Below are 27,510 nucleotides of genomic sequence, written 5' to 3'. Positions count from 1 at the left end.
ATTTCCCTCCACGTCAGCCGTTCAGTACTGCTAATTGCAGGTTTTCGGGTGGATTTTTGGTTTAGGAGTTCAGTAGGTTTCAGCCTGCTGCCTTGCTCGTGGGAGCTTCCTTCTGGCGGAGCTTTGCAAAGCAAAGTGGGTGACTGACAGTGGGGAGCAAAAAGCTTCTGGCTGGGTCTGGCAGAACTAGATCTCTCGTGGATTTTTGGCACCTCCTGCCTTGGTTCTCATCCGAAGGTACCTGAGGGCTTTGGAGGGTCCAGTTCGGAGCTCCCCTGATCCTTTCTGCCGCCCAGAAGGCTGGGATGTGCTGGAGGTGCCTGGCAAAGGTTGTGCACTGACTTTGTGCTGCTGGGACCAAAGCCCTGGTGTCCTGGCTCAGGTTCCTGCCCTTGTCAAAAAAAAAAAAAAAAAAAGTCATGTGGTGAATCTAGGGAAGAGACATCATAGTTTTATGCTCCTAGAATATTTCTGGAAATACCTTTTTAAATGTAGCAAAGGCTGCCTACCATACAGGAGTTCCAGATCGTGTTTAATGCTTAGGTTTGACATTAGCCCTTAAAAATATGTTTGGTTGGTTGTTTTTCTTTTTTGGAAGTACATGTTCCTAACATGATTGAAAAATCAAGAAAATAAGAAAATTAAAGCCCCTCAAAACTATGATCCTGGAACTAATAGTCCATCTTTCCTGTTCTGCGGGTTGTATTAGTTTCCGGTGAAATGCTTATTTAGTTAAGGGTGCTTGATTGTTTTGTTTGGGTTTTTTCCCCATTGTGCCCTGGAAGACCCAAGTGATGAAGCTGAGGTATATTTAATTATTTTACCTTGCTTCTTTTTTATTTCTTCCCTTGGTCTCTTTTAATTTGCCTGATTGAGTTAGGGCAGGGAGTGCAGTCCTGCTGTTTCTGCATACTGCCATTGAGGACCAGGATGCTCTATGCTTCTCCAGATTTGCTTCTGGTGAGGTTGTACCAAAACCTAGCAAATGAATTCTGGTGTTGTGTTATCCTGCAGAGAGGATGTGGGAAGCGAGGACGCTGCGAGTCGCTTTGCTTCTGTGTATTTTTTCTGACTTTACTCTTGTTTTAGATGGACATTTGGTATTAAGTGTTTTAATTTCTGTTATGAAGGTTTTGCAGACTTGCGTAGAGGTTAACTAAACATGTGGGTTTTTTCCTTGCTGGCCCTTTCTGAAGGGCAGAGGCACAAACGGACAGGTTCTCGTCGCCTGTCATTTTGCCACCTGGAAGGATGAAGGTCTCAATTAGCGATAGGTGGAGGCATCCTTACGGCACTTTGGGGTGCCTGGCTTTCACTCTCTGTTTTCATGGGTGTGGTGACCAAGCAAGAAATACTGTTTGTGTAAGGATCGAGCTTATTACAGTTCAGAGCTAGGTGTGACTCACGGCTTGGTGTAATCTCCCCACTGCATTGCTCCATCGGAAGCATCGCTGTGCTCAGGCCCTCGTGCAAGCTGGGGAGGAAGAGCGTGCTGATGTTGTGCTAAAAATCCTGGGCAGAAGTAGCAGAGAAGCCCCAAGGTAATGGAATAAAATCCTGTGTGTCATCCGTGGGTGGGGAGCTAGCGAAATTTGGAGTGTTGTGGCATAAGACTCTGTTACGGGTGTTTTCTCATGCATTAAAACCACTGATGGCATGAACTTGTCATATGGATTGGTTGGCTTCTGCTCTCAAAGACCCCCAGGATGGTCTAGCCTGGTCCTGCCTGGTCTGCCCTTTCTTCGTTGTGCTCCTCGTTAGCAAATGTACACCGGCTCAAAGGCTGCCTGCTGCCCCTGTACTGTGATGTTGGCATGCCCAAATCTTAAGAAAAGAGATTTTTTAGTAACTAGGCTGGGAAATACACCTACCCAGCCCAAAACTCTGTTTAAAATTGGAATATATGTGGTGCGAAGGGAATATTTAAATGCGCTTGAAGATGAAAGTCCTCTTCAGTTGCTGGTGTCTTTTATGATGTTGACTTGAAAGCTAGAGTTTAAAAACGGGAGAGGTTGCAAATGGGCTTTTGACGCAAAAGGAAACGTTTTCCTTGGGCTGAAACTGTAAAGTTTCCTAATATAGTTTTGGTTGCTGTGTCCTCCTGCCTTGAATGAGCAGGAAACGGATGCCCAGGGGCTGAAGGAGGACACCTGCTTTGGACTTTTGTTTTAGTCGAAGATCAAGACACACTTAAGGCACCTCCAAGAGCCTTGTCCTGCACTGATGGCCTGAGCTTCGCCTCTGGTTCTTGATGCAGCTGGGACTTGGGGATTTGTCAGTGCAGCACCTGCGTGTCTCTTGCCAGGCAGCTTTTTTGAGACTGGCAAAAAAAAAAACCCCAAAAACCAAACCCAAACCAAAAAAAACCCAACCCAAGTTTCGTTTCTTTTTCTATTCAACCTGCTTTTGTGCCAGAACTGAAGATTTCACGCTGTGTTGCTTGTTTTGATAAGATTGGCTTTCAGAAACCAAGGCGGTCTTACTGTAAAAGCAAGCAGAATGATGAAGGCTCCTAAATATTTGTAATCCAGAAGGCTCTTATCGGAGGTGTTGAGTGTGTGGTTGTAAACTTGCATTTTCTGTGCTTTCCTCTTGTATTTGCACACAACTGATAAAGCAGCTGGTGTGGCGAGGTGCCAAGCAGAAACATGGGAAGAGTTTTTTGGAAGCAGAACTTGGTACGTCACTGTGACTGGGAGGGTTAGTCTGGTGTTGAGTCCGGTATGAAACCTCGTTTTGTTTGCAAAAAAGGTTTTCTCATAGGGGAGTCATCTCCTTTGTTAGGGGATGCTGATGGCTTGCTCCCTGCGAGGCTCGTAGAGGACTGCACTCTGCAAGTATGACGGTGTGTTTGGCCATGACAGCAAAATGGGGTGAAGTGTTTCCAGCAGCAATGAACTTGGTCGTCTTTTCTGGACAGGACAATAAAAAAACCCCCAAAACCAAAAAAACCCCAAACCCAGTGAATCAGCCTGAAACCATTTGCTGGCAGTTCTGCAAAACACCTCTGGGTCCGGTAGGGCACCATGCTGCTCCTTCCTGAAATCCCTGTGCATGGCAGGAGCGGGGCTGGGAACTCGTGAGCTGTTCCTCTTCTCTTCTCCTTGCTCGTGTTGATTTAAGCAACACCCTGTGGCTTTTACATTCTTAGAAACATCTCAAGGTGGGGAGTAATTTGTTAATAACCTTTCAGCTTTGTCTTGAGGCTGTGTTATTCAAGCCCAATGCAGTCAGAAAGATGTTACACCTTGAGTTCATGTGAATATTTAAAAATCAAGAGGAGAAGAGTAATTAAAACTGAATTAATTGGCCTTTGGAGATGTGATCAACTAATTCTGTTGGACTTAAATTCAGGCTTACTTAGGAGCTTGTCCGCACGGAGGAGCAGGATGCCCTTGCTGCTCGCTTCGTGCAGGCTGGGCTGGGAGTTCAGTCTGTGACTGGCTGCGCAGGTAAAGGCTTTGCCCTGGTGCCAGAGGTTGTTATTCCCACAGATCTCCCTGGAGAGCAGTTGGTGCGAGCCAACAGCAGCCATGGGTGTTTAAATCATGTTAATTAGCAGTTAATTAGCAGCCCGAGTCGCTCTCCCTGCAGGTGAGGGGGGGGCTCCTTGTGCCGCTGGCCCTGATGACTGACGCAGGGGATGGTGACTTCTTGCAGAGACTGATCGGAGCAGCAGCAGTCACCACCAACCAGCCGATTTTGGGGCAGAAGGAGCTCCCATCACCTCGGGCCACCCCGGCACCCTTTACCGATGCACCCAGCATGTCTCTAGAGGGTGTTAGTGCTGAGCAGTTCTTGCCTCGTAAACTACCGTCTTAGCATGGAGAAATCACTGCAGGCAGCAGTACATCCACACCTTTCCACCTGACCCAGTCAGGTCGTAAATAGCTTTTATAAGCTTTGATAGCAGAGAGAGAGTGGAGGAGGCTCTTTGGTCCTGTAGTTGGCGGTCAGTCATGCAAGAATCTGCTCCTTTGCATAACGAGGTTATTATTTATTAGATTTGAGTCTTGTGCTCTTTTGCAGGTGAATGTTTAAAATACTGGCCTGGATCTTGGTCTCTGGCTGCGAGGCGAGTGCACTTGCTGTTTTTCTGGGGTTTTCCCCAAGATTATTTATGAAATGTCTGATGATGGCCTGGCTGGGACGTGGAAACTCTTCCCAGGCTCGTGTTTTTGCTGCCTAGCGCTCATCTGTCTCCTGCCTCTGAAACAAGCTTGTGAATCCTTCCAGTGTCTCATAAGGGTGAGGCTTAATTAAGCTTTTTATAGCATTTTACAAGCATTAGCTAACTAAATATTGTGACATCCCTGTGGGGTAGGTGTTTTTTCACTTATCCTAATAAAGCCGTTTCTATCTGCGTGGGCGCTCGGAGAATTGCGTTGGGAGGGAGATGCTTTTGAAATGAGATTCCTGACGATGCCCCATCGTTGAGGGCAACCTGTGCCGGACGTTACACTAAGCTGCTCTAAAAATACGTGGATTCCCAGAGGTTTGAGAGTGCTAATGTTATCCCGTGCCTGTGCGACGCATCCAATGGAAGTGTAAGATGGTGTCATAAAGAGAGTCCTGGAGATATGAGCATCCTTTAAAAAGCATGGCTTCTAGGACAGGTGAGGTTGCAGAGGTGCTGAAAATGCTGCTGGGGCCCTGCTGATAGCGATGTCTGGAGCTCATATTTAAAATGTGTGTGTTCCTAAAGGAAAAGGAGAATGGAAAATAGAGTGAACGTGGGTTCCATGTGAACTGTGCTGAGCTTTTCCCTTATTTCTTATCTTTATGGCACTTGGCAAGAGATTGGGGGCATATGAAAGGGGCATGGGTGCTGGTACTTGGGATGAGGGAGGAGAAATGTCAACCTTCTGAAAAACCAATTTTATCTGGACAGTGATATGGCAAATTCTGGGGAAAAGCATAACGCTGAGAGATGCCAGTGTTTGCCTCAAATGGAGGGGTTGTTTTTAACTGGGAGGCAAGAAGCAAGCAGCATGACTCCTGTTCTGGTCCCTCGTGTTTCGCCCGCATAGTTCAGCGCTTGCATCACGGCAGAAGAGGCGTTGGGCTCGGAGGATTCCTGACAGTCTAGGACATTGTGGTTTCTAAAACAAGGAGCCACGCACGGTTCAAAGACAATATTGACACCATTGTCAGCTCCGGGGCTTGGTCGGTACGTATTCGGTGGAAGTCTCTGTCTGACCCCCTGGTGCTGCCACTGACACCAGGACAAGGTTTGTTTTTTCTTGAGCTTTTCCTCTTTTGACTCTTCTACCTTCTTTGGCTTGTTCTGTTTGTATTTTAAATTTAGCTTCCTCGCACTGCCTTTTGCTTTGGTTTTGAGTTTGTTTCCCTGGGGATTTGCCATTTTTTCACCAAAGCACACTGAAACCTTTGGGAAGCTGCATGCTCTAGCAAAATCCATCAGCAAAAGAGGGGCTAATAAACTCTTACGGTTTCAAAAATTTGACCAAAAGTAGTTGGGATGAAAGTCTTCTGTGAATTTAATGCTCTGCAGTTTCTAGTGGAGGGCAGTTTCTTGTAGGAGGCTGCAATGAGATGGATAATCCTCATCTGTGGTGTTTCGTTGAAGCATTCAACCTCCCACCAGCTCAAAGGCTTCGCCGTGAGTTCTGAGCAGATGCGAACCATGGGAGAGAAATGTAAAGTATATAAGGAGATAACGAAGTTGCAGAACAGCTCTGAAGGGGAGCAAGCTGGAAGTAACTGAGCTGCTATGCAGAGAAGATTAGGATTACAACTAAGGACCTGAAGCCTGAAACCCCACGTTCTGCAGTGACCAAACCAGTGCTTCAATCAATCATTTATTCCCTTGAAAGTGATTTTTTCCCATGTTTTAAGGTAGAGCTGAATGGGAGGGAGAGTAGGAAAAAATGCGCTGCGCCCCTCGGTCTTGCTTCTCCTGTTTGTTTGCAGGGAGATGGCTGAAATGGGATAACTTCTGTCCATCGGAAATTGGGAGATGTGGCTGTATGTATGTATTTTGCAGCGCCACCCCCCCCCCCCCCCCCCCCCCGCAAAAAATATGCTGGGTGCTGCATAAACACCCACTACTGTGCTTTCGCTCAATGCCATCTGTGCCAAATAGTTTTACTGATGGGGTGCAAATAACAATGTGCAATTGTACGCTTCCCAGCAGTGCGGCTATTCAAATAGGAATCTTTTCCCAGATTTCACTGTGAAGGAGGCACTCGTTTTCCCCAGTCATCTGTTCTCATCCTCTGTGCAAATTTTTGGGAAACCTTATTCACATGAAGCCAAACTGAGATGTAAATGTTCCAGATTTACAGAGCAGAGCTGCCTTTGCATCCCCAGCTCCTGAGGTGTGATATCAATATTGCATTTTGCAAATAAAGGTGTTTTGATATTTTTGGGGGGGTGTTTGTTGGTGGGTTTTTTTTTCCCTCCAAGTTTTGAAAACCTCACTGATGGAGGCGTGACAGTTCCCCTGTGAATTTTTTCTTAGGTAAAATATTGAGTATATACTGCCAAGATACCCCAGCTATATCTCCTTTGGGGTTGCTCATCATAGACCATGGCTTCAGTCCTGGAAAAGCCATTTACAAAGCATTTACCCCACGGTGCCTGTGTGAGCAGCAGTTGTGATTTGGGCTGTGGTGTAGTATTAGTGCCAAAAGCAGCAAGAAAGTCTTGATTTTAGCCAAAAAAATGACGGGAAGGTGATGATAGGACCTTATCACACCAGGAGGATTGCTGCCAAGTGTTCCTGCCCGCTGTTTTGAAGCTCTGAAGAGCATGTTTTAATTTGGAGTTGATAACAAAGCCTCACCGATGCTGGTCTGCACGAGCCAGCTGTCACCTCTCCTTAAGTTCAGAGCTTGTTATGCTCCATGCTGTTGTTTTCCCTCTCTCAAATCAAGATTTTTGTTATCTGAAGAGCTTGGAGATATGTTTTCTTGACTCCTTTTTGTACCTGAAAATGCAATTAAGGAAAACATGCTGGTTTTCCAAAACCTTCCGTTAGTGGCTACAGCTCTGCAGCCCAATGGGGGAATTAAAAGAGAAAAGCTTCGAGGGATGTGCAAGACTTGAAGATATCTCAGAGGAGCTTGGCGAGTGTCTGCTAAGAGGGAAATTAAAGGAATTTAGCGATAGTGGCATCTTCCAAAGCACGCTTTGTTGGTGTTTCTGGGTGCTTCCCTCCTGTAGCCAGGCAGTGTGCAGGGAATTGTGCTAGTTAAAGTCTTTGCAAATTAAGGCAATTGGGGTTTGGCTCTTCACTAGTGGAAAGAGGGAAATTTTGACACTGTCCTTTCTGCGCAAGGGCAGTGGATTGCAGCAGGAGGCAGGACTCGAAATTCAGCTGTTACTTTGCACACAAGCTTAAACAGCAAAAGCTTTGGGTGTACAGAACATTACGTTTGCTTTTTTTTTTTTTTTTCCCTTGGAATAGCTTAAAATGTAAATATTTAGAAAGTAGCATTTCCTTGTTAAGTACTGATTATGAAGTATTTCTCGGATAGCTTAAAAGAAATGGGCTGTATGATAACGGAAAAAACCTGTAACATGGGATACAGTGGCTTTCTTCAGTATTTCAGATTTGTGACAAAGCTGTGTGATAAATATCTGATAAACCACTTTGCTAAAGATGCAAATTCATCCCCAAAATCCAGAAAACGTGAAAGGCGGGGCATTTTGCATCACGGGCTTTGCATCCGCGTCAGATGCCCTGGGGCCGTTTGTCCAGTATCTTCAGGCAACTTGTTTTCTTCGTCCTGTTGCCCTTTTTATCTCATTCTGATTAAATACTGGAGGAAAACTGGCACTCTCGGCTTTTTTGGGTGAAGTTCATGTGATGGCGATGCTGGCTGCCATGCAGACTTTGGCTGTAGAGGAGAGGCTGGATTGTTGGGGAAGATTAAGTCATGGCTATTCACTATTTTTTTGCTTAATTCCTGCTGGTGTGTCCTGCAAATAACTGTTGGTATTGCAGAGATCGTAGAAACAACTGGTTTTTAGTCCTAAGTATGTTTTCTTTAGCACATTTCTGTTTGCAGTGTAATGGGAAAGCTCACTTACGGATTATATCCAGCATTGGAAGCAGTTGCGATAGCATTGTACCTGCCCACGTATATATGTACCCTTATGGGGGGTATTTGGGCATGCTTGACAGCTATAGCCTTTGCTGGATGATATATTTGTGGTTGCAAATCTCTTTGGGCTTGGATTTCCTACCTGTTATGGAGGGAGGGATGAGGATAGCACGTTTCCCTTGCATGGGAAAAAATAATAAATAACAACCAAACCGAGAGGGAGAGGGTGTTCCTTCACATGAACACCGGCAATAAATCTCTCTTAACAGTTCATCGCCGTGTCGTCGGGCCTGGAGTTTTCCATCTGTGTTTTGCCTGACATTTTTGAGCGCGAGGGAGTTTGCTCAGTAACTGCAAATGCCATCAGTTAGCGGGTGTGGGCTGTGCTGCTGCTCTTTTCCTCCCAAAAAGCCACGCTTTGCTGCGTATGCTTATTTATTTTTTTATTTTTAAATGCCAATCCCACCAGAAGGAAGTTATCTTTTATTGCAGTGAGTTTTCATTTAGAAACTGTTCGCTGTTTCTGTAGCTCTCGCCAGTGGTTAGAGGATACAAACGTGGGGCTTCTAATTAGGGATGTTCCCTACGTCGTTGATGGGGCAAGAGCAAGAATCGGCTGCCAAATTTTGCCATCTGAATACGCTTGGTTTTAGGATTGCCTTCAGCTGACAATAGCCCTGAGGTTGCTGTGGCGATAAAAGAATATTAAGTAGTTTTTCTGTGTGCACAAAGTTAATAAGTATATGATTAGCAAGCGTGGAAGATAATAAGAATGGTATTTAACCAACAAAGCCAGGAAATTCCAGATTAAAGCATGGATGTTTAACTTTCTGCTCTTGGGGTTTGGGAGTTGCGTGCCATTAGGGAGTTTTGCCCATCTTTAGGAATAATCTGAAAAGAATATTTGTAAGGCACCAGGGAGTTTTGCTCATCTTTAGGAATAATCCTGAAAAGAGACTTTTTTGCAAGGCACCAGGAAAACAAACGGGTTTGTTCGCCTTTCACGTAACACTGAGATTTCCTCTCGATACGGCAACACGTCCCTTAACCAGCCTTACAGAATTTTTCCCCTCTTCCTTATGTGCCAAATTTTCAGCTCAGGGTAATTTTTTTTCCAGCAGTTTCTGTTCCTTGACAGTAGGATTTTTATCATAACCCTTCAACTGCAAAGAAAAAATCCCATGGAGCTTTTTGCCTGGTCCAAACTCCTGCAGATGTGCGCTGCTCTCCATTTCTGCCTCGAGGAATGCGGAAAATCAGGATTTGAATGCACAGCAAGAGCACACACCTTTCTGAATCTTAGGACCTGCTAAAACTGAAGATTTACATAATGTACCTTTGGACGGGGCTCATTTTGTTCCCTTCTGGGAAGGACATCCTGACTGGTGCATTTATTTTTTTCTGCAAGAAGAGGAATTGGCTTTTTTTTTGCCTGAAAGAGGCTTTTTGTTTTGTTTTGCATAAGCAACATCTACTAATTACAGCGTTTTGCTCTTGCTTTTATTTCCTTTGCGCACAACCAGAGTGCTTGGAGGAGGACTGCCTGCCCCAGGGAGGGCAGGGATGCTGAGCTCTCTGCAAGTATGGAAGAGAAACTTTTTGCTTGCTTGCTGCTACCAAATAAACTCATTTATTCTCCTGGCTATTTGGCCACGATTTTGGAAAGAAAAGCTCTACCACCTTTGAAATGAGAATTGGTTTTTTTTTCCTGAATTTGCTGAGCCCTTGGTATGCCTATTGTTAGCAGAGTTGTTACAGCCTGTTAGCGTGCAGGGAGAAAGCAGCAAAATTTGTGTTTTTTCTCCCAATTATCAATTAGTTAAATATCAGTCCCAAAGCATAATTAATTGGGGGGTGGGGGTGGTGGTATTTTCCCCCTGAGGCACCTGCCATCAGATAGTTCCTGGCCAGCTCAGAGGCTGCCTGGCCAGGCTAATTATTTTATACTTTGTAATGTGAGCCACGTGCGTTGTTGGTCTCGTTCCTAGATTGATGCAGAGGTGCTGATCCAAGCACCACAGACCCCAGCTGCCGGGAGGAATCCATGAGCGCACGACCTTGGCTATGGACATCGTCCTGTCGGATTTTGTTCGCTCAACGGGGGCAGAGCCAGGACTAGCCAGAGACCTGCTCGAAGGTAAATAAAATTGGAAATAAAAGAAGGGAAGAGCCAGGTAGTGGCTGACGGGGAGCTGGTTGGAAAAAAGGGGTTGCAAGAGGGGCAGGGAGCTGCCGGCCGGACCTCCAGGGCTGGTGGTTGGCGAGTGTGATGCTGGAGATACTAAAATGGTGCCGTTGGCAGCACGGCTGGTGAAATTCTGCCTTGGTTTCTTGTTATGCATCCATCAGGTAATGAATTTCAAATGTTGGGAAGGAGAACGCATCAACCAGGAGTGTGGTTTCCCTTCCTTCGTCCTCTCTGTTCATGAGAGTTGTTCGCTGCCAGCAGCAAAACTTAAGGGTTTTTTTCCTTTATAGCAGCGATGCCTTCAGAAGGGTCAAAGGAGTAGCGCTGGGTGAAGGCTGCCTGCATTTTGAGAGCAATGTAGGGGTAATTATATAGACAAAACCGTGCTGTTACTGGTATATCTTGTTCTGCTTGTGAAGGTGGTTTGATTATGCCGATATAAATTGCTGTTTTGTCGGTGCCGGTGACCTCTCCTGGCAGAGCATCCCCTTAGAGCCCCATTTACACCCAGCGTGGGAGGCTCCTACTGAACAGGATCAGTTGGTTTAAGGTGATGGAGATGCTTAGGATGCTCAGGAGTTGAAGGCGACCATCATCTGCGTTCAGTCAGTTTGCTTTTAAATGGGCAAGCCAGCCCTCGACAGCCTTGGCATGCCGGGCTGGCAGCTTTCCAGTGCTCTATGTATTTTTTTACATGTGTATGTTTGCCCTAAAATAGAGCGTAATACTGGCTTTCTCAAAAACTCCATAAGATGGAGAAGTTGCTCATTAGCGATGGCATTTAGTTGAAGGCTGCAGGTAACTTTTTTCACTCTGTACTTATAGCGATGGCAAGTCGACAGGAGAAAGGATACTAGGGCTTAATTTTGGGGCTGTAAACTTGCTCGCGAGCATTGCCTTTGGGTTAATGTTGACAAAAGGATGGTGAGTAAATACTGGCATGTGCTGTAATGCTGGAGGACAGAAACATTGCATGAGAAGCAGAGCTGTTCGTACATAATTAACCAATCTGTAATTATAATGCAAGACCATACTTGCTGTGTTCCTTCCTATCATCCCTTTTCTTGTATAATACAGGTCATTTTTGTGGTTGCTTGAACCTGGGACCAACTGATGCTCCTGCAGCATCTGCACCGGCTCCCCAGCTGCTGCTGCTCCGGATGCTCTAGCAATAATGAATTCAAAGCCCTGAAACTGTTGCTAGAATCTGTGTCTTTAGGCAATTTGCTCCACCTACTTGGCTCTAGTTCTCCTCCTCGGCTCGGCGCTCACAGCATTGATTCGTAGCTTTTTCCTCTTCAAAACTCCCATTAGCTTTGCTGGGTTCAGTGCTTCACCCTTTAAATTTTCACAGCTGAGCGTCGTCTCAGCGGAAGTCTGGCAAGTTGTGGGTTTTGTGGTGTGTTTATGTTCTGGTTTCTGGGTTTAGGTTGCTTTGTTTCATGTCAGGATTTCTAATATTATCTTTTGGAAGAAATATTTAGGCTTGCGATATAAAAGGTTAAAGCAGATAATTCCTTCAAACTCTCCATCTCCTGCCTGGTGCATGGGTTGATTTATTTTGACAACGGTAGTTTTGGCTCATTTTCATGATGTGCTGCTGAGTTGCTGCTGTTTCTCCTGCAGCCTCGGTGGACCTGACAACTCCAGGGGTGGAAATGAGGGAAAACGCAGAGATTTTTCTTTTTTGGGTGGGTATTAGTGAAAGCAGACAGATAAAATAGATGTATGAAGTGGATTATTCAGGTGTGAAGTTTGAGGGCAATATGAGCGATTTAAGTCACGTTTTCTGTCTGCGGTTTGAGTTCCGTGTGTGTGTTGAGCGAAGTCACTGTCTGGTGGCAACGACAGGTCTTCTGAATGATCGTCTTCTCCACCACTCTGCTCTCCAGCACTGCTGGAAACCCACCACCTCCACAGCAAAGGATTGCAGCATACGAATGCACACAAAGCTAAAGAACTGGGGGAGAAGGGGGGACAGTAATTGGCAAAATTATTTAGGTTCTGCTCCCTAAAATCCAAGTTTCCAAACTTCTGGTTTTTTTCTCAATTTCTGAAGTGGCTGCTGGTTGAGAAATGCAGCTGCAACGGGTCAGTGTCGCTGGTGTAGCCTCCTGTTGCTGACATGCTAAAGCAAATAGTGATGTGACAGCAAATTTAATTTTAATCTGATGGGTCATTCTCATTCCTTGATACTGATTCATTATTTCATTTAAAAAAAAAAAGGCAAAAACAAAACAAAAAAATCCCCTTGACTCAAAAGGTAAAGCTTAAAATAACTTTCCGTTTGGAGTCAGTCATTAAATGCTGTAAATTACATCTCTCAAAAGAATTTAAATACTTCAGAAGCTTATTTCCTTTAGGGAATTAGACATAATGACTTCTTTTATTGTCCATGAGCTATCATATAAACCAATTGGTGGTTTATATATCTTTCCTGTAGTGGAGTTACTATATATAAAGTTGGCTTTCTTTCTACAGTTTCTGCTAACTTGCTAATTTAAGAGCCTAGATTACCAGTGTTCATAAAAAAAAAAAATCAGTTTTCCTAAATGTAAGCCATATGGTAGACTTTTTTTTTTTTTTTTGCTATGTATTCTTGCCTTTGGAAGACAGTGGCTTCTAAAAGGTCAATTTATTGCATACTGAAAGACTTCTGCGCATTAATTTATTATTATATTCTTGCAGCTTGCTGGGTAGTGTTAAAAGGAAATGGAAATGCTTTAAGGATTCACTCAAATCCACGAAGTTCAGGCTGTTTTGCTGAACAATTTATCTGGCCAGTAATGACACAAGCCTGCTGAAAAGTCTTCTGGATACCGCCTAGCCCGGCTGGCACCTTGCTTGCTTCTGTATTTCGGGTGTCAGCTCAAAAAGAATTGGGCGGCTGCTTCTTAAACCACTCACAGAGATTTCAAAAGTCGTGTTACAAATCATCAGCTTTTAAAGTTGGGTGTTTTTCCTCGAGCATTATCCTGCGATGAAGTGGGGTAGAGAGAGCTGTTAGCTTTGTCAGCAAAGAAGTGGTGCCTACATCATGATGGATGATGTTCACGGTGGTTGGCGAGTTATAAAACAAAGCGCTCGGTGTGATCTGAAGCAATTGGTCACTGGGTTTATATAGATGCTGGTGGACATGACACAGCCTGACCTTCCATTTCCCTTTCCTAAGGGCAAAATTATGTTTATTTTCCTCCAGTCCCATGCTGTGCTCAGTGTATGCTGTTATGGTGACCCTGCCCTTCTTCATTTTACAGCCAGGAATCTTCTCCTGGCAAAATTATCTCTCAGACCAGATGTCAGGAAGAAATGTTTTACACTGTGGGTGGTGAGGCACTGGCCCAGGTTGCCCAGAGAGGTGGTCGATGCCCCATCACTGGAGACATTCGAGGTCAGGTTGGACGGGGCTCTGAGCAACCTGATCAAGTGGGAGATGTCCCTGCTCATGGTGGGAGGGGTCAGACTAGGTGACCTTTAAAGGTCCCTTTCAACCCAAACTAATCTATAATCCTGTGATTCTGTGAAAATTTGAGGTCTTTGGACCTTTGTTTAGGTTTTGCAGATGTCCAGCAACAAGAGCAGTAGCTCCCTCTAAGCTCTGGACGTGTCTCTGCACACACGAGGTATAAACCATCCATATAACCTGGGGCAGTAGAGCCAACACTTTCTGGGCACTTCAGGTTTGTGGTTCTATCTCTTCTAGAAATGCAAATTCTGGACAGATGTATAGTGACCAGCTGAACGAGTCGTGCTGCACCCTGCTTGCCTCCTTGTTTTGGCTAGACACCCTTTGTGCTTCGTGATAAACTGCACTCTTAATAGTTTCTAGTGTTTTAGGAACTGACTTGATTTCTTTCTTGTGTGATGGTGACCGCTATTGATACCTTCCCATCCAGGCAAGAACTGGGACCTGAGCGCAGCCCTGAGTGACTTTGAACAGCTAAGGCAAGTGCATGCTGGCAACCTACCCCATTCCTTCAACGAAGGACGCAACTATAAACCCCCTGAAAAAGAGGCAGCCCGTCCCGGGCGACCGCCGCTCCAGCGGCAGGATGATATTGTGCAAGGTCAGTGTCACAAAAATGATACGGATCAATTAAATCTTACTTCTGGTGCCTGAAATGTTTATATGCTGGAGCAATCTGGCCACTTGCAACCAAAAAATACTAGCTGAAGGCAGCGATTTGATAATTGCTTCTGCGAGGTTTGCTGCTTCTGCACCATTGAGGTGTTTTTTTCATCTTTTCTCAGAAAAACGCTTGTCTCGAGGCATTTCCCACGCCAGCTCGACCATTGTCTCCCTGGCCCGGTCCCATGTCTCCAGCAACGGCAGCAGCGAACATCTGCTGGAGATGCCCATCTGCACCTTCCAGCTGCCTGACCTCACCGTGTACACGGAGGACTTCCGCAGCTTCATCGAGCGAGACCTCATCGAGCAGTCGATGCTGGTGGCGCTGGAGCAAGCTGGTAAGTGCTTTTTTATTGCTAATACACTGTGGCAGTGGCAGTTTTGCAGCAGTACCAACGGGAACGAGCCTAAGGCTGCAGAGAAGCGAGTCCATTGCAAGGATGTGTATCTGATAGGTATTATTTCATCCCTTTTTATAGCGCGGTGCAAGAGTTGAGTAAAAGCCTGCTTTGCTTTGCCTGCAGACACTGAATGTAAATAAATGGTGGATGTTGTCATCGCTCATGCAGCTGAATGGTAATGCTCAAAAAAAAGTTGCATTATCTCACCCCCTGAGCTTCCCTGTGCCCTGCGCCATCCCATCAGCCTTACTGAGAGAAGGGGGAAAAAGAAATTCCTGCATAACACAAACAGCAACTCATCACCGCTGACAAATATTAGAAGCAGTTACAAACATTTGAGATAGATGAGTTTTCCTGCATGTAAAATGCATCATCAGCTGGCTTTCTGTTTGCCTGGAGAGGAACCACCTTACGAGTGCAGATGGTTTTGTTTTCCAACATGCTGTTTTCTTCCTGAATAGTTGCTAGGTGATCTCTAAATAAGATTTAGAGGGGGAATGAATGGGACCTCCATGCTGGCACAGAAAACCTAATACATGTTACCAGGACAGCTTACATGGGGTGGGGGGCAGAAGGATACCAGGCAAGATCTCGGGAGCCTTTACACCTCTCCTTTGCTTCTGTCACCAATGCATATACCTAGAAAACTATTCCTTCAGAGAAAACATATATTCTTAATGTCAAATTCTAGCCCTCTTCTGCTCAAGTGTTCCTGTAATAAGTATTCTCATGTTTTGGAAATGAACACTTGATCCAAGTGATCTCGTTACAGCAGCATTGCTCTTTGTCGATGGCGAAGCTGTCGTGTCTAATGCAAATAAAACACACTGGTCTACATCTGAGCAGAGTCGGGGGGGTATTGAATTGCTGTGTTTCAGCACAAACGCTGGGTGAGGGAACCAGGGGTGGCTGTGCTTTTTCATCTGTGTGGTAGAGATGCTTCCTGGCATGCTGAGACAACGTTAACATTAAGTAACTGATTTTTAGAAAATGCCTTTTGAAGACTAAAGTGTATCTGCATTATGTATGTGCATTTGTTATAAATGGGTGTTTATCTTTATTAAAGGACTGTACTGCATATATAGAATATTCCAAGTGTAATTCGAAGTAGGGTTTTGAGCGCTGTGTTGTGATCTACAGTGACTCCCGTTATTAATTTAGTACGTGCTGTCCTTAGGGGATTAAGCAAATATTTTATAGAGCAATAAATGTTCAGATACTCTTCTCCTCCTGTCCAGAGATCCCTTTACCCCACTGTGATGGAGTAAGTGCGCTTTAAAGTGGCTGTAAATTGTAATGACATCCTCTTAAAGCTTTTAATGTGCTCAGTTGTATGAAAAGGTCTTGGTGAAGCTCAAAATTTGGCCCTTGCCGCAACCTGAGCGTTCTTTGTTGCAAACCTAAATGGATTAAGCTTTGCCCTATATTTTGAAGATGCAGAGTGGTTTTTCTCGTTGCACACACGGAGGAGCAGTCGGCGGTGCCTTGCCCGAGGCTATTAAAAAAAAAAAAAAAAAAAAAAAAAGAATCGGGAAGAAATGAAAGAAACGCCTGGGTTTGATGGCTTTGCCTTGGCTCTGAGGTCAGGCTTTCTCCCTGGAGTCAGGGACATGGTGCCAAGCATGCCTTCCAAAGTCCCCCAGCCTGTTGGCAAGAAACCTCCCACTTCGCACTTGAGCCTAATATTTAATAAACATCTGTAGGTGGACTATTAAAAGCTGCTGAGTTAAGAGATCAGCGTGCTTGCTTTGCTGCAGGAACGACATCGAAGGAACAGCCAACGGGTTCCTCGTTCTTGGGGCATAAATGTCCCGCGTCTCAGAGTGGGCAATCAAAGAAATAGGTGCCTTGGTGATGCATCACCTGGGGTTTGAGAAGCTTTTCAGCCTGGGTTTAGCCCATGCATGAGCAGAGGCACGTGTGTACACGTACCCCTCTCTGTCTTACGTACCTAGCATCCGACTTGCAAATATTTTCGCCCATAAGTCATTGGCCAGACTGGTTCCCTTAGCAGGAGAGACGAGCTCAGGTCTGGGTCCACCTTGCTTCAAAAGGCAGGTGAAACCTTCTCAGAAGTTGGGTGCTGGGCTCTGCCCATGGCACAGGACCACTGCTGCGATGCCTTCAGCCCCTCTTCTGTCATCCTCAGCAGCAAGACTGGGAGGCTGAGCCTGTGCTGCGGAGGAGGACGACTGCCCAGAGGAGGATGACTGAGTTCTTGGTGAGATGCCTGCTGCCGTGGGTTGCATCGTTTTGGCAGGCAGAGCAATAGCAGGGTTGGTTGGAAGCCTTCAATTCCCATCCTTTCCGAAACATGGGAGAAAGTAGCTACCAATGTGTAAATGCACTCAGAACAAGCTTTTGTTGCTGCCAGATCCTGAAAGAAAAATGTTTTCTGCAGATATTGCTTTCATCAAAGAGATGGGGTCCAGATTAGATAAGGAGACTACAGATGAATTATCTCATTTTAGCTACATGAAGTGAGCTTGCTTCAGCATAGATGCCACTTTTTTCTAGCTGCTCTCCTTTTCCGGTCTCTTTTTTAGCTCAGTTCTAGGTGGTGAACCTGCTCCTTCACCACCACCGGTGATTCAGCAGTGGGGGAAAGCCCCAGTGGTCTGTAGTCACTGCACAGAGGTCATGGTGGGTGTTCATGTTGGATCTGTCACGTCAGCCCAAGGAGCACAAGGCCAAGTCATCCCCAGGAATACTACCTTTGTCACGCAGAGAGGATGGCCTTGTAATTAGGGCGCTGGGTTCCCTGGTAGCCTTAGGGGAGCCATTTGGTTTTTCGATGAGTCAATCCATGTCTTCGGGCTGGGAGGAGCACCGTCTTTGTTCCTTCCTATCGCCGTGACCTATTTAGATGGTTCCTGTTAGAAGAAATGACCATCTTTTACCAAATGTACACCTTTGGGTGTAGGTTCCTGATCTCTGCTGGGATGAACAGATGTTCTGTAGCAAAACCAGCAGCGGGGCAAAACTGGACCCTGTAAGAGTCGTGGTGCTGGATGCAGAGGAAGTGTCTTGGTGCCGGTGGACTCTTTCAGATGGGCAGAAGCACTGTCGCTGACCTCGCCGCTCAAGCGATGATTGCAGGAAGATCCCTTGAATCCAGAGATCTTTCTCATAGAGCTTTCAGGGTGTGTTCCTAATAACCACGTGGAGAGAAATACGTTGCTTTAAATACTTCTAGGAGGCCTCTTGGCATTTGCACCACCTTGATAGGAGCAAAACATTCAGAGAAGGGTTTGGGGAATGTGGTTTCTTTTGAGATGCCTTCTCTTGCGTAACTGGAAATCTGTACAAATTACTCTGCCTGCCTTGCTGGAGATGTGCGTGGCACGGCGTGACCGCATGCTGCAAATAGAAATGCCTCCCCAAGGTGTGTCCCCTCTGAATCGGACCCGACTCAGCTCAACGAGAGGTTGCACAACCTCCAAAGCGCTGACTGGAGATGCAAACACCCCAGAGCACCCCACCCCGGCTGTTGAGAAGAGCAGCAAATCCTCCAGGAGCAATGTGAAATGGATTTTTAGAAAAAATGAGCAGCTCAGAGCTGCCTACAGTAGCATTACATTTTGGTTAGCTTTTGTGAGACGCTGTTTTGCTGCTCAGTTTGCTCCTCTGGCCCCATGCCACTTGGCGTGGGCTTGTGACTTTGCCGTGCCAGGAGCTATATTGAGTGAAAATAGCCGGCTTTTCCGAGCGGAGCTATTGTCCTGAGGCTGTGTACTAAACACTTTTCAACTCCAATGGGTTCCTTTCCCGATGCTGAGAAAAGAAATTACCCGCCTGGCGTTGCAGTTAGTGCTGCGTTTTTATGTTTTCCTGTGTTTATCAGTGTTTAAAAAACAAATTTTCTGTATTTAGCTCTTCCACAGCTGCTGTTGCTGAGGTTGTGCAAACAATTTCAAGAAATCCTGTGTTTGAGAGCCGGGGTCCCTGGCAGGGACCTTGCTAGGGAGCAGGGAGAAGTTCATTAGAAATGCTGGGAACGGGCTGGTTTTCTGCAAGAGCAATTTAAATGCAACTCGTTGGAAGCCTGAACAGCATCTACCAGCCAAAAAAATGCCTCTTGCACAGGATGTGCGGCAGAAAAGCTACTGGAAAAAGTTGCAGCCAAGGAAGACAGCGCCTGTTTTTGAGGGCATAGCAGAGTGAGACACAGGCTGGGTTGTAAGTTCAAAGTCCTAATTCAGCCCAACTCCGTTTCCTTGATAAATGTTTAACCTCCAGTTGCACCATACTTGACTGCAGTGTGTATGTTAATTTTTTCCCAGCTTCTATTTTTAGATGCTCTTGACTTGGATTACTACAAGTGCCTTATATTACTAAAAAGCTGCTATTTTTAAACAGCGTAAAGCACTGTCAGTTTGCATTTTCATTGGTAAAGCTGCTGGGATCAGCAAAAGTCCCTGAGTATTGTACCTAAACCAGTGAGCAAGGAAGAAATGTCGTGAGATGGTTTAAATGGGGGTGATTTGGTTATGAGAAGAATCGAAAAGAGGTTAACTGGAGAAGCTGTTGGGCACCATTTGTGACAGGCACTTAAGGAGGTGTTTTCAGCCTGGTGGTTTTGGGGGGTTTGAAATAAGTAGGGTGGGGGGAGAAATGGAGAGGAGGAGAGCGCTGGTCTGGGTTCAAGTCCTGGCTGGGCTGGCTCCTATTTCTAATTAATTCTAATTTGTGTGACCTTAAGTTCAGCCTGGCCATCTCCCTGCATCGCCATGAAGTTTTGCACTCCAATCTTCCCTTTTTGTTGCTTTATTACCATCTTGAATCCTTCCTTCTTCCAGCTGCGGGATGGGTCTATAACTGCTCATCTCTTTGGGTGCTCCCCTGCAAATTAAGCAGGTTTCAATCCTCGTCAGCGTTTTTGAAGGGATGAACACAGCAGTCCCACGTTGTGTAACGGGCCCCGTTTTCACGCTCTCAAATATTCCCGCAGGTCGTCTGAACTGGTGGGCGAATGTGGATCCCAGTTGCCAAAGGCTGCTTCCCCTGGCCACCACCGGTGACGGAAACTGCCTGCTCCATGCCGCCTCCCTGGGTAAGAGCTTGACTTAATTCACGGCAGGTGAAATAATAAACCGGTTCACTTCAGACCCAGTAACATGCACCGTGCCGGTGCCACCTCCCTTCGCCGGCTGAGGCTGGGGAAGAGGCTGTGCTGGGAGGAGAGCCCAGGACCATCCTTTGGGAGCAGGACTGAGCGTTTCCCATCCATTCCTGTGGGAAACCGGGATGCTGCCACTCATGCCGGCTGCCGAGGCAGGGGGTGTGCGAGCAGTCGTGATGCTCAGGCTCTGTGGGAGAGGAATGGGTTGAAGGAAACAGGGTGCCAGTAGCCTGTGTACTTCTGAAATACCTCTCCCTTTCCATTTGGCAAGTTTCCCTCTATTTCTGAAGGAAATGTGAAATAATGGAGCCACCCCTTCCCTCCTCTTGCATGTTGAAGTTTCAGGAACTCAGGTTTGTCTCCAGTGACTTCATCTTGTCAAGTGTGACCATAGTAAATTTTCTGAGGTTTCCAGACTTTGAAATCAGCAGGGTTGTGTATTTCCTTCCTATTTGTATTTCAGACACAGCGCAACCACAGTCTTCTTTAATCTGGTCTCGTTTTCCCATCAGACACTGATGTAAAGGAGCGTGTAATTTTGTGAACAAATATTTTGCTGCATCTGTAAGATGCTTTAGAGTTGAAAGCAGAGGTGGCAGCATCTCCATTTAGCTGCATGAAAACTCACCACAGGTGGAAAAATGCAGGCTTTGAACCAGGAGTTTTGTTATTTAGATTGAGAAACTTGCATTTCTCTGCCTCTGTTTCCCAGTTTAGCCGCTTCCCCTGGTTTGTGGCAGATTGCAGGACCTCAGCAGATCGATGGAACAATGCCAGCTGCTGCTAATCCTCTGCTGCTGTTTCTTTCCCCCCGTGTGCAGGTATGTGGGGTTTCCACGATAGAGATCTCATGCTTCGCAAATCCCTTTACACCTTGATGGATAAAGGCATGGAAAGGGAAGCCCTGAAGCGGAGGTGGCGTTGGCAGCAAACACAGCAGAACAAGGAGGTAGGAACCAGACCGAACACAATCCTCTGTGCCGAGGAGAAAGTCTTGATAAAATATCCCATGGGTCTGAGAGATGCTTCCTATCGTGATAAAGTCTGTCTTGAATTTTGGGCAACTCCCTGCCTTGTGGTACTTGGCTATACCATGACAAGGCATATCCTTTGATGTAAACTATGGCGAAATTCTCTTTATTACAAGGTAGGAAAATTATTTATTAGAGCCGTGTTATGACCAATATTGATGGAAAACAAATGTTACCTTCAGGCATTTAATATCCAGCAGGATGTGCTGGCCGTGCTGGGCTTTTAAGAGAAAAGCAACGCTGCGGTGTAGGTCTTTCCAGTGATAAAGATCAGCAAGATGCGCCTCGGTCAAAGCATGGAGCAAACTCCTTCACCAAAAAAGGAAATTCATGAACTTGCCACATTAAAGGCTTTTCAAAGCTGTGACACGGGCCCCCCCGAAAGCAGGGAGATGACTTTGTCAAGGTGGAAAATTTTACCAGATGTCCTCACGTGGCGAGAGATGGCCCCTCTGTGTCGAGAGGGTTTTGTGAACAGGGTAAACTTTTGTTTTCACCTGACACTGAAGGATGTTGTTTACTCTCCAGCTTCCTTTTTATTTTTGGAAGGGCACAAAGATTCATATCTTGACAATTTGAAAAAATATGTATTTCCCTGTTTGAAATTCCCACAGAGTAGTTAGAATGGTGCATTTTAGTAGAGGATGTAGTATATTTTAGTAGAGCATGTGGTACTGCTGCAGTAAAATGCAGCAGTAGTTGAAGCAGAGTAGTTAATAAATTATCAGAGATTTTACTGCTGTTAAAAGCATGCTTTTATGCATCTCTTTAAACCGCATGCTCTAGAATTAGCCGTCAGCAAAGTACTGTGACTTGCAGATCTTAAAAGGACTTGAAAATACTCAGGTTATAGGATGGGGTGGTGTCATGCCCTGGTCCTCAGCACAAGCCAAAGATCCCGGCAGTAGATGTGGGATGCAGGTAGTGCAACTGTCCAGGAATTGCACGTACTGCTTAAGCAGTTGGCTGGAAGTCGAGGATGATGAGCTCCTCCTTTCCAAATAAGCTCTGAAAGAAGCAGCCCAGGGTGATGGATGCTGCTTTGAATTTCACAACCCGCTCTGGGTGCAATATTCTCCTCCCATGCTTTGCTTCACAAGCTTTGAATCGGTGATGAAAGAATTTGCATTGACATAACCAGGAGTGGAGACACTTAATCAATACCTTACAGAACAAAGCAGAGAGCTGAACATGCCATCAGTTACTTCTGTTGCACAGCTCGATGGCTTTCTTGGCAGCTTTGAGGACTTAGGATGTTGTGTTTGGATGCTGGAGCTCAGATTATGGAGCTGGGGAAAGGAGGAGGGTAAGGCTGCTGCCCTTCCTGTTGCATTTCTCAGCTTATGGCCTTAAATACAGGAGGCTTGAGCTTAGCTTTGTGCACAGTCTTGTGTTTTTAAGGTATTTCTCCCCTTCCTTGGGATGGATATCGCTTCTGATACCTTTCAACTCTGGGATTGTGTTGGAAGCAGCTCTTTGAAAAGCTTCTGCATTAAGGAGGAAAGGTGTAATTCCTGAATCTAATGCTCGATGCAGGCTTTATAAAGTAGGGTGGTTGTACCGAAGGCAATGTATTCTGTCGATAGACCGCTATGGATCTGGCTTCAGAGCATCACAGCTTTTCGAGGAGAGGGCTGTGCCCTGCGTGGATTTCCCTTGCCGTGTCTCCTCAGTGGACTGTGATGTCTCCTATCTCGCATGGTGTGATTGCGGAATGGACATTTTGCAATGATAATGTAAGGAAATGTGAGTAAAATGCAGCTTCACCATGTGTTGAATTAGCAAAGCAACCCTTGAATTGAATATTTATAGATGCTATGATGTCTTCATTGTTTTCTGAAGGAAAATAAATTCTGTATTTTAGCTAGTCCAATTATCTGTGCCACTGTCTCTTGTCAATAGATCATGTCATCTTTAATACTGGAAGGATTTAGTGTAAGAGTAAAGGTTTTCTCTCATTCTGTGGGTTGAAATGTTTACTTCCACCCTGCAAAAAGGCAAACTTCCGTTTCAGGCAGGTTATCTCCCTGGCTGGCTTGAGAACACAGATTTGGAAATGTGCACTTTTTTTGCATAATATATTGATTATTTTTGCATAAATCCATAGAGAAGAGTTGTGCCTGTGTGCATAAAAGTATGCTGCAGAGATTGGAAAATACTGACTTCAAAGATTTTGGGTTTTATTTGCCATTTTCCAGTCTGGTCTTGTTTACACTGAAGAGGAGTGGCAGAAGGAGTGGAACGAGCTGATCAAGCTGGCATCCAGCGAGCCTCGCGTACACTACGGCACCAACGGGGGCAGCTGTGGAGGGTACGTGGAGGGGACTGAATTAAAAAAGAATACATCTAGATGTAAAACACAACAAATACCTTCCTTCAGTGTACAGCTCGGGATAATTCTGAAGGGCAGGACAAGGGACAAGGCTGAGGATTGCTGCTTTGGTCCAGCTTGCAGGGTTTTAAGGGGAAGGATTGAAGGATCATGGGGAACAACGAGAAGTCCATAAAGCATCACAGGAAATTATTTAAATGCTGCCCGACCTCTTTTTGTGGGGTAATGCATACACTGAACAGAAAACTAATCTTTTCTCGTGTTTCATCGTGTTGATGGCTCCAAACCAAGAGTAAGAAACAAAAGTTGAGAATTTCTGCAGTGCTCACTCTGTATTTCAAGGGCACTTTATTGCTGCAGCCATCCCAAACAAACACTGCTTTTGAGGCTCTTTAGATTAGAGACTCCCAGAAGTGCCAAGCAGCAATGTGGTATTTCCTGGGTACAACCCTTGTCTTAGAATAGGGCATTTTGGGGGTATCTACATCTAAAATCTCAAATTAGAGCCGAGATCAAACTTAGTGCTGTTAATATGATCTGCCTCTACGTGGCTGCCTATAAAGACCTCATCCTGCTTTTAAAAGCAAGGATTAAATAACGGGTGAAAATTAATTTCTCATTTCCCAAAGTGTTGAAAGCTCTGAAGAGCCGGTGTACGAGAGCCTGGAGGAGTTTCACGTCTTCGTCCTCGCCCACGTGTTGAAGAGACCCATAGTGGTGGTGGCAGACACGATGCTGCGGGACTCGGGGGGAGAAGGTAAGAATTGCACTCTCTTTTAAAAGTCTTTATGAATCACGCATGCTCAAACTGTGTGTTTGCACTCTACCAGCATGTTTTCACAGGGTCTTTTTGCTCAACGAAGCTGGATCTTGAATTGGAGAGCAAAGGACGGGGTGTGTTAAACTGCTGCAGGGTGCCGTGGGTGATTCCTATGAAGGTCATGAGAAACAGCTCAGCATCGTAGTCTGATCTTTTGCTATTTCTAAGAGCATCCACGTGATCGGGGTTTTTTCTACCTCTTTTGCCACCACACGTGTGTGTACAGATGGGAAATTCCGTTCCCTGCATGTCATATTTTCCACTAGCAGACTTAATTTCCTGTCAGAAAAGATTAATCAATTACCATCATTCTGTATGCAGATTTTAAGTTGTCTTGTGGAGGAGTGAAGAAGGGTTTTTTATAGAAAATAAAGGCTCATTTTGCAACTGTGTTCCTCCAGATGTAAAATAGATGTCTATTTTGGGCTGTGGTTTTGGTTTTTTTTTTATTGTCCCTTGAGCTGACAGATGATTGCAGGTGAAACCTTGAATGAAGCAAACAGCTTGTTCCGGAGCAATTTCAGTATAAACAACTCTTAACTCTTTAACCTATTATGAAAACTAACCACCCTGATTTCTTTCCAGCCTTTGCCCCTATTCCCTTTGGAGGGATCTATCTTCCCCTGGAAGTCCCAGCCAACAAATGCCATCGTTCTCCATTGGTCCTGGCTTACGACCAAGCCCATTTTTCTGCCCTGGTATCCATGGAGCAGAAGGAACCCTCAAAAGATCAAGGTAGGTGATAAACAAGATTTATATCAATATAGCATCAAGAGCAGTCCTGCGGAGAAGGACTTGGGGTACAGGTGGGTGACAAATGGGACCTGAGCTGGCAATGTGCGCTGGCAGCCCAGCAAGCCAACCGTCTCCTGGGCTTGTATCACCAGCAGCATGGCCAGCAGGTTGAGGGAGGGAATTCTGCCCCTCTGCTCCACTCTGGTGAGACCCCCCGGAGCTCTGCACCCAGCTCGGGGGTCCTCAGTACAGGAAAGACACGGAGCTGTCGGAGCAGGTCCGGAGGGGGAGCACAAAAATGATGCGAGGGCTGGAACACCTCTGCTATGGAAGCGAGGCTGAGAGAGTTGGGGTTGTTCAGTCTGGAGAAGAGGAGGCTCCGGGGAGACCTTGTTGTCGTCTTTCAGTACTTATAAGAAAGATAGGGACAGACTTTTTAGTAGGGCCTGTAGTGATAGGACAAGGGGTGATGGTTTTACACTAGAAGAGGGGAGATTCAGACCAGATGTCAGGAAGAAATGTTTCATGCTGCGGGTGGGGAGGCACCGGCACAGGTTGCCCAGAGAGGTGGTCGATGCCCCGTTGCTGGAGACGTTTGAGGTTGGGTTGGACGGGGCTCTGAGCAATCTGATCAAGTGGGAGACATCCCTGCTTATGGCAGGGGGGTTGGACTAGGTGACCTTTAAAGGTCCCTTCCAACCCAAACCATTCTGTTATTCTATGATGATTCTATGATCCCAAGCATTGGCAGTCGCTGTGTGATTTGGCATGACACCAGTTGCCATCAGAGGTGATGTTGTACTTGGCAGGCACTCAGAGCTTGGCTGCCCATGTGAAAGGTTTGTCCTTTCAGGCATTAAAAGTGAGCTTTCTGTCCCTCATGCAGCTGTGATCCCCCTGACAGACTCCGAGCACAAGCTGCTCCCTGTGCACTTTGCCGTGGATCCTGGGAAGGAATGGCAGTGGGGAAAAGATGACAGTGACAACGTCAAGCTGGCCAGGTTGGTTAATGGCAAACCGGAGCAGTCCCAGCCGGAGGGTTTGTGGCTCTGTCCCCAGCTGGGGATTTCTTGTGTCTGGATGAAAGTTATACTCAGGGTATGAACTTATTCAGTGGGGACGGAACGGCTTTTTCTTTTACTTCATTCTCTTCTGACGCCCTGATTTCGGTACATTTTGGGTAGGACTGTGACATCTCATGAGCTTCATTCCCACAAGGTGAAGAGTTGATTGCTCCAAATCCTAGAGCTCCAGACTGGGCGTAGCTCAGAAACAAGAAGCAGCAGAGGATCGGCTGTCGTATTTACACAAAAAGAAGTGTATTTTTTCCATTCCTCTCTCCCCACTCAAAGATGACAAGTATCTCTGAGCGTGGGCCCTGGAACTGGGAGGGTGACTTGCAGTCAGACACCCTTCCTATTTTTGACTCAGACTAAGGGCAGGCATGTCAGGGTTTGGTAGTAGCGAGTTTCCTGTTATTGAGCCAAAAGGCAGCAGCAGTGGGTGTAGTGGTCAGAGCTGGGAGCATGACTTGTCCATCATCTGACTTTGGGTTAGGAAACCTAGAAACCTCCAAGATCAAAGTATTAGAATTCAGCACAGGTTTATACCGATACAGTATCTCATTTTGAAGGGTTTGGAGCCCATGGAAAAGGCTCTGTCCCTGTTTTTACTGAAAAGAATTTTTTTTTTTTTTGACAAGTGGAAATTTTTGAGAAAACATCTTTACTTTTTTCTGAAGTTGTTTTTGTGGAGAGGAGAATCATTTTGAAACTAGCTCTATTTAGATCTGTGACATCTGCTTTTTTGGTATTTGTCTCAGATATGAGTAAGATTATTTGTCAAGTTCATTTTAATTTGTAGCAAGCTTGATTTGGACATTCAGGAATCTTCTTATTTATTCATTTGTGTTTTAATTGAAAGGTTTGGAAGGCTACAAAAATGTCACCTTTTGTACTGCTGCTGTCTTGATGCAGTTATACCTGCTTTGTTAAAACATGCTTTTTAACATAAAGACAACAGGCAAATAACTAATTATAGAGGAGAGAACCTCAGTTATTAAAATGAAACTTAACTCTAACTTTTTTTTATCCTTATTTTAAATTTTAGTGTGACGTTATCACTGGAAGCAAAGTTGCACTTGCTGCACAGCTACATGAATGTTAAATGGATCACATTGCCTTGTGACATGCAGGTAAAGAGACAAGGACTATTTTCTTTACTCTTTAATTACTTAAACCTCCTTTCTGCAAGGCAGCAGACGTGAAGTCGTCAGTTGGCTTGCTCTCCTTCACGTGAGGTGGTCTGTGCCTGCAGAAATTGCAGCTAATACTGCTCTGAGCAGATAAACGACCTGGTTTTTTTGCATGTGCACTTTTTTCCTAGAGCTTTTCATGCCTGTTTTTACTCTTCATGCAAACTTGAAACGCAGCCCTTGTACATCCCGCAGGGCAGGCTCTTGTGTAGGTGGCTGGCAGCGAAGACGACGCTGCCTCCTCCAAGACAAACACGAACTGTTGGTTTACAGCTGCCAGAAGCTGCCTTGAGACCCGTGGTTTGACTGTAGTTTTCCTGGGACCTTTCCTTGGCAGGAAAACTCCCGTCCGCTTCCCAAATCTCTCTGGTGGTGCGTTGGCAGATGGTGGTAGGTGCCTTGACAGCATGAAGGGTTGGTTTCCCC

The 27,510-nt window shown here is 45.6% G+C and overlaps 1 protein-coding gene across 8 annotated transcripts in view; it reads left to right on the top strand.

The window, feature by feature from the left end:
- The window catches only part of OTUD7B (OTU deubiquitinase 7B), a 38,355-nt gene that overhangs the window by 5,019 nt on the left and 5,826 nt on the right, over nucleotides 1–27,510 (top strand). For 7 of the 8 annotated variants that reach the window (XR_011326585.1, XM_069794246.1, XM_069794248.1 and 4 more), the window contains 10 exons: nucleotides 10,061–10,209; nucleotides 14,157–14,327; nucleotides 14,512–14,727; nucleotides 19,742–19,843; nucleotides 20,734–20,861; nucleotides 23,142–23,254; nucleotides 23,905–24,032; nucleotides 24,681–24,830; nucleotides 25,717–25,831; nucleotides 26,940–27,024. Coding sequence is in view for 7 of the 8 variants with exons in the window: in XM_069794246.1 (XP_069650347.1) it covers nucleotides 10,137–10,209; nucleotides 14,157–14,327; nucleotides 14,512–14,727; nucleotides 19,742–19,843; nucleotides 20,734–20,861; nucleotides 23,142–23,254; nucleotides 23,905–24,032; nucleotides 24,681–24,830; nucleotides 25,717–25,831; nucleotides 26,940–27,024 (1,281 nt within the window). In the remaining variant the exon portion in view is untranslated. Of the gene's footprint in view, nucleotides 1–739; nucleotides 1,542–10,060; nucleotides 10,210–14,156; nucleotides 14,328–14,511; nucleotides 14,728–19,741; nucleotides 19,844–20,733; nucleotides 20,862–23,141; nucleotides 23,255–23,904; nucleotides 24,033–24,680; nucleotides 24,831–25,716; nucleotides 25,832–26,939; nucleotides 27,025–27,510 lie in introns of those variants that run through there. The other variant, XM_069794251.1, reaches the window with a different exon arrangement.

Source organism: Haliaeetus albicilla, chromosome 10 (assembly GCF_947461875.1).
Source record: "Haliaeetus albicilla chromosome 10, bHalAlb1.1, whole genome shotgun sequence".
NCBI lineage: Eukaryota > Metazoa > Chordata > Aves > Accipitriformes > Accipitridae > Haliaeetus > Haliaeetus albicilla.
The sequence above is the reverse complement of the archived record's forward strand: the minus strand, read 5'-3'. Positions and strand labels throughout refer to the sequence as shown.